General features: G+C 44.2%; 1 protein-coding gene across 2 annotated transcripts in view; it reads left to right on the top strand.

The window, feature by feature from the left end:
- Window positions 1-1722: 1722 nt before the first annotated feature.
- The window catches only part of LOC144940816 (WD repeat-containing protein 90-like), a 33018-nt gene continuing 25186 nt past the window's right edge, over window positions 1723-9554 (top strand). For both annotated transcript variants that reach the window (XM_078867246.1, XM_078867245.1), the window contains exons 1-10: window positions 1723-1821; window positions 2935-3026; window positions 4066-4242; window positions 5061-5199; window positions 5499-5672; window positions 6849-6972; window positions 7435-7505; window positions 7782-7888; window positions 8595-8849; window positions 9421-9483. In XM_078867246.1, the coding sequence (XP_078723372.1) occupies window positions 1809-1821; window positions 2935-3026; window positions 4066-4242; window positions 5061-5199; window positions 5499-5672; window positions 6849-6972; window positions 7435-7505; window positions 7782-7888; window positions 8595-8849; window positions 9421-9483 (1215 nt within the window). In that variant the 5' untranslated portion in view covers window positions 1723-1808. The remainder of the gene's footprint in view (window positions 1822-2934; window positions 3027-4065; window positions 4243-5060; window positions 5200-5498; window positions 5673-6848; window positions 6973-7434; window positions 7506-7781; window positions 7889-8594; window positions 8850-9420; window positions 9484-9554) is intronic.

Here is a 9554-nt window from a genome sequence, read left to right as displayed (position 1 = left end):
TTTGATTTAAAGCTTTCGTGACTGCAGGGGATTCATATTTTTGGTTCTTTCGGTAAAGGCACGTAGAAGGGAAAAAAAATACAATTGTTTTTATATTAGATATATAAAAACAATATATTTTCGTTTTTTAAATTTTTATTTAATATTAAATATATAAAAACAATACATTTTTTTGTTTTTTATGTTTTTATTATTTTATTGTTTCCCTTCTACGTGACTACCGAAAGAACCAAGAATAAGAGGCGAGGATGTGATGACGTCACTCGTAAGGCCATCTAAACTACAATGGGCACAATGGGCACCTATCACAATAGGTACCATTACAATAGGTACCCAATGCAATGGGTACCCGTTGCAATGGGGACCCAATGCAATAGGTACCCATTGCAATTTAAGCGATCGAACCCAAAAAAACGATACTATGGATGATATTGGTCGCGAAAGCCTACGTGTTAAATTGTACAACTTCATTGCGACCGGACATTCATATTTTACGCAACATCTAAATGCATAACCGTGTCAACCCGTACGGTTTACCCCGTATTCTTGTACAGAGACATTGAGTTTGCAGGCACCCAATAGGGGCAACAACAAAACATTTGTCCATTTGTTTGTGTTTACTCCCTTGTGATGGGACTTTGTGGGATGAACGTTGAGATTGTAATCTTCACTCAAAACTGCTCTAGAGGAGTTGTACACCCCTAGCTGACACTGCTATTCAGTGGCCTAAAATACAATGTTTCGCTCCGGATGATCGCTGCAAAGTATGATCTGTGTTTTGATTTAGTGCGCTGATCTTAAAGGTGCATTGAAAAATGTTGACACTCCGACTGATGCTCCTGCTGCTGTTGTGGAGTGGCTCATGCAGCCAGCTATGGCTGCAGGGTTTTTGGTGGTACATGTTGTTTGTCGTTTATTGTAAAAATTCGGTCACAGTTCCTATGATCACTGTTCCATTGCTTTCATGGCTTTATTTTGGTGATTTTCGAAAAGTTTTTTGGTTTGGCCATGTTTGTTTGTTGTAGTACAGAGTTAGACTGATGGCCTTAATCTAAGTTGTCTTGTGGTTGTTGTTGTTGTTTGACTTGCATCCCACTGGGATTTTTTGCACACAGTGTTGGTGTACGGTGCTTTTTCTGCAATATTTTGCTGTCTCTTCTTGGATTTTCTGTTTGCACTTAGTCACATATTTACTTTAAGATGTTTTCTTGTTCATGTTTTGGTTTTTTGTTTGTTGCGGTTGCACCCGATTCAAGAGCCGAATGGCTCACAGGGCTCTACCTAATAAATTAACTTGAACTTGAAACTTGAACTTTATTTAGAAAGGGCATGGGGTGACCAATACGGTCTGAATTTGTCTGTAACGAGGTAGGGCACTGATAGGGGATTGACAGCGATGGTCATGTTTGTTTGTTGTGGAGGGGGGGGGGTTGAATAGAAATAAGTGATTTACTTTATTTAATACCTACGTGACTTTACCGAAAGAACCATAGAGTATAGAAATAAGTGCGCACCGGACTGGATGGTGGTGCGTCTTATAATCCGGCATCTGACGCAAGGAGTGTCAATGTGGCGAAAGCAATCGACGGCCGATCGGGACGCGGCTCCGATTCCCGCGCGCCGCGCCCGCCACAATCGGCGATCTCCGTCGGCGCTGCGATCCACTGCTCTGGCCTGCGTCTTATGTTGAACACTTGAACAGGTTTCAACGTTGTCTCGCGTATTTGTGTTAAAGCTGATGAGTGCTCAGCAAGGTTCAAGCAACAACAACGGCAACAACAACAACGCGCACACACATCGACAACACGATGGCGAGCAAACGTGAGTTGGGCATCCTGACGTGAGCGGCGGTGTGAGGGGAGGGCGCTGCTGTCGAACGGAATTCGATTAAAAAGATTATTTTAAAACGTTAAATGTTTGTTTTCCCACCTTGTGCTTGTGCTTGCATTGTCTCGTGTTGCTCATAGTGCGTGCTTACACTCGCTGCTGCTGCTGCTGTAAGTTCCAACGGCGTTTCTATGACAACGCCTACAAGCTGCTGTGTACTGCAGTTGTGATCTACAGACTCACACAGAGACCCACAGACTCTCACTCACACAGAGACCCATAGACTTACACAGAGACCCATAGACTCACACAGAGACCCATAGACTCACACAGAGACCCATAGACTCACACAGAGACCCACAGACTCACACAGAGACCCATAGACTCACACAAAGACCCATAGACTCACACAGAGACCCATAGACTCACACAGAGACCCACAGACTCACACAGAGACCCATAGACTCACACAGAGACCCATAGACTCTCACTCACACAGAGACCCATAGACTCACACAGAGACCCACAGACTCACACAGAGACCCATAGACTCACTCACACAGAGACCCATAGACTCACACAGAGACCCATAGACTCACACAGAGACCCATAGACTCACACAGAGACCCACAGACTCACACAGAGACCCATAGACTCACACAGAGACCCATAGACTCACACAGAGACCCATAGACTCACACAGAGACCCATAGACTCACACAGAGACCCATAGACGGAATATGCAAGTGGAATAATAATCTCACGACTGCATATCATAGGCGCTTTATATCTGTGCACATCCATGGGTGTGTTGTGTGTGTATTTGCGTGGATAGGTACGTGTATGTCTGATTAAGCCGGGTGATCCATGTATATATATTCCCCACTAAAATAAGTGGGATAAGACATTTCCTTTCAAGACGTCTTCATGTTTCCCAACACTCCTGTAAGATATGAAGCCATCTCTTTTACAATATTGAATCACCTGTTGAGAAGAGATTAAGAGTACCATTTTAAATCTGTGGGGTAAATAAATATTTTGTGTAACATAACATAAATATTTGCCCACGGCTCACATGTGTTGAATGGTTTATTTATTCCCTCCTAGTGTGGCAACAACCTTATGTCAACGTCTTCAAACACTTCAAAGTGGACGAGTGGAAAAGAGCGGCGAAAGACGGAGATGTATCCGCAGTGGTGGTGAGTAATTGCCTCAATCACATGCTCTCTTTCACTGCATTCATGTTCACATGCAGATTGGAGCCCCCCTCCCCGAGTTGTTGTGTTATCGGCGTCATGACATGAGATGCAGATCTTTACATTCGGGACTCCACATCTATGTGTCAGAGAACGACAACATGAGGTGACCAAACTACTTCTGAAGACGATTCAGAGTAGTAGGCCTCTTCATCCTCACTAGGGGCACACTTTCTCTATGCCGTCACATTTCAATTAGGCCAAGATTTTGAAGCCTCAGAGATTACATTTTTGGTAAAGTGAAAACCCTAATTTAACGTGTTTTTTTTCTGCAGCCATATCTTGAGGTGGTGTTGTATTTATATTTAAATTGTATTCCAGTATTGTGTAGCTTTCAATAAATGTCTTCCAGTGCCATTAGCACTCCAGTCAATCTTTATTGTCAAAACTTTAACCACATTTGGCAGCATTGTAACGGCTCTACACACAGCACTGTCTTAAAGTAATCAAGGGCTAAAATGCATGTTGTTTGAAGATGCAGGCGTGTGGAAACACATTTTAAGCTGTGGGAACAAGTAGGCATTGGGGCCCATGTCGAGTAGCCAGAGCAGCCCTTGTTGAGTAGCCAAGGGGGCCCATGAAAGCCGTTTATTAAAGGGGTACAGCATTTGGATTGTGTCTTCTGCCCAAGAGTTACGCGTATTGCACTTTCTGTGTTCCCACTCTCGCGAGAAGATATCTTAAGTAACACGCGCCACTCGGTTACAACAGTTAGCTACATGGTATGAAAGAAGAAACTCCCTTAGAACCTGGAATGTCGCCTTTACTGGACTGCATTTGTAGTGAGTTTTGAATGCCATGATTCCTTGTGGGCCTTGTGCCTTTTAGGTTTGGTACGAATTGTTACCTTTTGTTTTGTTTATTATTTTTCCACTCTTGTCTTGACTCATTTAATGCAGGTTCTCACTGTGAACAGCACAGTGAGGGCGTGTTATTTTGTTAATGGCAAGAGCACGTGGCATGCGATTTTTCCTCTAACCAGGACAAGACTCTGAAGGCTACCGTGTACCGGATCACAGGCTCGGTTCCGGCAGCAAATTATGTGAAGCTGCCGAGCTCGCCCGCTCACTCGCTCGGACTTACGGGGCGGTTCCTGTACCTGCTGTTCAAGCCCCTGCCCAACAAGTTCTTCGTAGTGCATCTTGATGTGTGCACACAGGTGAGTGCAGTCTCCCTGGCCCCCAAGGCGAGGCGGAAGAAAATCATACCCAAATCTCTTTCCGTCTCAATAGGCCCTCGTACAGTTACAAATTATATAGTATCATTACAGTAAAGTCAGTCAGACTTCATCAAGTTTGGCATCTGGGACATTCTCTTCTTCGTCTGACAATTTGTATCCTGAGTTATATGAATTGTGACACACTTAAAGATCTGCATCGCATTCCTCCGTTAGTTTTGATATTTTCGCAGTCCTGCATTATGGTTCCATTTTGCTCTCGACAGACTATTAATTGTGATTTACTCATTATCAACGTCTAGCTGTTTTTATGCTCCCATTGATTGTTATGGCATCTTCAATCATTTTTGTGTAGTGTTATCTAATTTCTCATTATTTTCGTCATGGTTTTACATATTGACGTACATCCTATCTTTTGGAGCAACATATGGCAGCTATTATGGAGACAGGGAGTAAGCTATACACTTGAAAGGGCCAGTTAGTGAGACTGGAATTGGAGTGGTCTCCACGAGTCCGCTGATCAAGGGGAAGATCTAACGGTGGGAGACCGTTCGCAGCTGTGGGATTTGCGAGAGGGTCGAAAGCGTTGACATCATTAATTCTATATTCTGTTATAATACACTGTGAATGATGCAAACATATTTTCTGTTATAAGGCAGTGTTTATGAGAAAACATGTAAGATTGTTTTTCTACCCACGATTAAAGATTCTCTAATCCTTTCACATGTTTGGGCACAACTTGATGGCTACTGGCTGCTTGTAAAAGGTAACATATTTTTTGTTCATTTGCATTTCCGCAGGAAGGTCTGGTTATCCGGGTCTCGTTCTCGAATCTCTTCAAAGAGTTTAAATCCACCAACACCTGGCTGCAGTTTCCCTTCCTGTGTGGAGGAGCCAAGGACTCCGTGCATGAACGAACTGCAGCCGCCAACAAACAAGGTTTTAGAAAACCGATGCCTCCTTCACATCACACTAATCTCTGCTGCTGTTCCCAGATGCCCTTATTCTCTCTGCATTGTTTATTGCAGTAAAATGAATGCAATGCCCTGGTACAATTTATGGATGCTTGCTTATTTAAGGCCAATCTGGTCAGCATGATAGAGCATAGTGACTCACTCCTGCAATCCAACACTTTGGAGGCAAGGGTTAGTATATGTGCTCTTAGAATATCCAAAACGCAGAGCAATAAGAATACGGATTTTGGCTTACGAGAGACAAATGTGCCGTGTGTTTGGTAGCGGATGACCGAGGTCCAGCTCCAGGCAACGTTCGATGGACGTGCCTCATGCTGGACCTGCACCATGTCCTGTCCTGCTACCTCAGCCAGTGCTACAGCCACGTCAAGAGCGTCAAGCTGTGCTCCTGCATGACGGTGCGCAACATCTTCACCAGCGACGCCATCTACCAGCCTGGTGGGATCCCCTACCTGCCAACGGTCGTAATTTTTCCTTTTAGCATTTGATTATCGTTTTACTGCATACGTGTCAGGCGAGATTCACTTCAATTCAGCGGAAACACGTTGCATTGGGGATACGCTTCATCGTTGATTATGGACACATTGCGACATTTTTGGCCAAAATCGGATGGAATTTAAAATTTGCCGTCACATAAACTGGGCTAATCGTGCATATAAATCACGCACGTACTGGTTTTCTAAGTAACTGACATTTATTCAAATTATTTGTTTATACTGTGCGGGCAATTCTGCACAAGCACAATGAACAAAAGATCACAACACAGTCGTCAATTAAACTGTCTTAAAGTGAAACATGTGCAATAGGCATTCAAATAAATGAATATAATAGGTGAAGTTTTGCCACTGGTCCTTTTTGTGACGTTTCTATGATGATTCGGGCAATGGTCCCTATAACGAATGTGTTTCGTTTTTTTACATTCATTCATTTGACCCCATAACACCAACTGAGATTTTGAAAAGGGTCACATTGGTGTGAGGACATTCAGTGCAATTCCCCTGGCCATCTGTACTTATATGCAATTGCATTTGTACTTGGCGTACAGCAATCATTGATTTGGCAAAAACATCATATGAAGGGCTCTCGTCCCAATTTCCCTCTCGAATGGCCGTGACACTTAAGAGCAGGGAGGGGTGGGAGTGATAAGGGGTTTTGAGAGCTCATTGAGCTGCAAAACATAAGAATGTTGTTGCTTCTATGTTCAGAGGCAGTTTTACCTTCAAGCAGATGTGTTTTTTTTATCCTTCTACGAAAGAAGTTTCTTTCATGTACAATAAATGTTCCTTTGATGAGCTTTGTACCGAGTTGCATTACACATTTTTGCTCATGTCCCTACTTTTGTACTTTTGTATTTTTATTTCACAAATGAAGTTTCCACTTTCCACTTCTACAAAACCAAACTTTAGTTAAACATGTCATGTTGTATCATCGCTGTTGTTTATTTCTGTGACTCGAGTAAGATATACTGAAAACTTCATCGCATGGAGAGCATCACAACGGGAAGTTTTTGTTTTCACACTATCTTGTTTTAAAATGTAATGCTTTGCGGGGTGACCCGAGTGGGCACAATTCTGAAAGAAAACCAGGCTGTGATGTCTGTTGCTTCACCGACAGGTTTGACTTTTGCCGAGGCCAAGCTTTCAGGTCTGACGTCCCAGGGCTTTGTGGCAATGCCACGGGAAATGGCCTTTCCAGTCCCCAAAGACTCCAGCTGGCACGAGTTCTATGACTATATCAGGTGCGGTACAGCCACAAGCAAGCCTTGTGCTCCACATGTTAATGTCTATCTTTCAGCAGAGGTGGATTGGCTTAGTGGGTAACTGGTTGTTTTTTTTCCAACAAGTCATTCCTGGAGTTAAGGCATCACTCTCAAAACCAAACTTCAATCATCTTGAAAATTATTTCACTTGGGCCCAGTTTGTGATGGCCTAGTTTCAGGACTGGCTTACGAGGAAAATGCCTATTTGCCTGATAGCCCAGTCCAGCCGTGCTGTCAGCCATAACGTTTAAATGCAAAGGGCAAATATTGGAGCATAATGAGAGTTTGGCTTGTATATTCATTATATGCACAAAGTGCACACTTCCAATAACTCACCATTGACGTACACTGACGTAATTTTGGCTCACAAACTTTCTTGAGACTTGGTGATATTTGCCTGTTGTAGTTGCTTCTAAGCAGTTACTTTGGCCTTGTTTTCAGATTCCCTTCAAATGGAAACCGCCTTCCCTTTGACTCCATACAGAAGGGGCAAGCAGGGCCACCAGACACAGGTAATGTTGTACAGAGACTATTGCCAAGTATTATGCACACATGGACATATTTGCGAGTTCTTTGAATAACCTAATAGCTTCTAGCAAAGCACATTAAGTGTAGCAAGTTCATAACGATCCATTGTAACCGCAAATGCGTAGTTTCACAGTGTCTGCTCAAAGCTCTCATTTGAATTGAGAAACTGGCCAAGGGTGTAACGGCATCCATGCGAAGTTTAACGCGCAAACAGAAAAATAAACTTTCACAGAGTTTGAAAAAATTACAAATTTTCCCAGCTCCTGCGCAAATGAGTCCAGCGAGGAACGTGCCCAGGATGGTGAACGCCAGCAAATCTGGCCACGAGCGAGTGTCCATCATTCAGCAGACGACGGCGCCGAAGAAGGTACGCACGGTGCATCTGGCCGCTTCATCGTGGGCCGGGAAGGAGAGCAGTTGAGGTCACCGACATTTCTGCGTGAAAAGCCCCTAGTCCGCCTCGTGTCGCTGGCGTGTGTAACGTATAACGCGTTTGATGAGTCGAGTTGAGATTCTTATTTGAGGCAAAAGTCACTTTTGCAATGGGCGATCTGCAGTGCAAACACAAGGATTGTACGTTACGAAATAACTGCGTGAAAATTAAACGACAAGCGTGAAAATTCAGCTTTGGTTAAAAAGTAATGTTTTTCAGAAAAATGTATGTGAACAATATAAGAAAAACACAAACAACCTTTCATCCTTTCAGTTGCAAAAATCAGCAATATGCAAAGAGCCTAGCCGAGTACCCGAACACAACAATTGATCTAGAATACATCACAGTAGACATTCAGGTTTATGTGTAAGATAAATGCCTATGGAGTTTGCTTCTTAAGACCTGTCAGCACGAGGTTCACACACCAGTTCAATTATTTTGCTCTGATTTCATGTCAGGCCGTGGAGCCAATGAGCGACCTACAACAGTTAGTGACGAGTAATAATGCAGAGCGTGAACTCACGGTCTTCCCGTGACTGTCCCTGCCCACTCGCTATAGTTGCCCGCAATAGAAATTCACGAAACGTATGTTTCTTTTTCCCCTCCCCCCCCGCCGCCCACGGCTTCGCTGAATGCGCAGCAACCCGATAAGTCACGGCTCGTGGTGTTGAGCCTGCCAGAGGTGCACCTGAGGACACCAACTGATGGAATCTCGCGCGCCCATGGCGGCGACAACACCGGGCGAGCAGGCGGCGGGGAAGGCTCGTGGGAGGGGAGCGACGGAGAGAACTCGGGCGCGGACTCAAGTCCGCAAGAAGCCGGAGCCCTCGGCGATGATGGCTGCATCCATGTGTACGCGCAGAGAGCGGGCGGCGGTAACAGCCGGCCAGCCGAGGTGAGATCCTGGACCTGCCGTGGCTTCAGAGTGGTCGGTTCATCCCTCCTGGCTGCACGGTGTGTCTGCCTCGAGGGTTAAAGCAGGCTTGAGTAAGTGCCACGACTTAGTACAACATCTTCCAACAAAACAACTATTTTGGAATAAAATAAAAAATGAAAACATCTAAACATTTTTGATATACGTTTGTAGTGATGAATGTTTGTTTTTAACATCTCATTTGCCAACATTTATTGTTACAACATTCAGAATGGAATTAAACTTTTTAAAAGGTTGACCTTTCATGAGTAAAGCATGCTATTAAAGTGTCAAGTTCTGGTCTTCATTTAAACGTTCCTGGCAGGGTCACCATGCCCCTGAGTGCTTGCGGCGGAACATGATGATCTTTCCAGTGTGTTTGGCATTGCAGGGACCCGTGGCTCCAGTCTGCGTGACCTTGTGCACTCGTCAACATACGGCATTGTGTTGTAATAACTGTTCTTTTAATAGGAGGGTGTTTAGCATTTTTATTCCTGCAGACAAGCCAGGCGTTTCAGGACGATACAGCTAATGAATGACCATTTCGCCACAGATGCTTGCACGTGAGGTTCCAGAGGCTGTGGACCTAATCGGGACTCCGGTCATTAAACACAAGGTCAGACTCTCACCTGGGAAAATATAAACGTTTCAGACATGCAGTCAGACCAATTCGTTGTCTGACTTTGA

The sequence above is a fragment of the Lampetra fluviatilis genome, chromosome 23 (genome assembly GCF_964198595.1).
Source record: "Lampetra fluviatilis chromosome 23, kcLamFluv1.1, whole genome shotgun sequence".
NCBI lineage: Eukaryota > Metazoa > Chordata > Hyperoartia > Petromyzontiformes > Petromyzontidae > Lampetra > Lampetra fluviatilis.
This window is presented reverse-complemented; position numbering and strand designations above follow the sequence as displayed.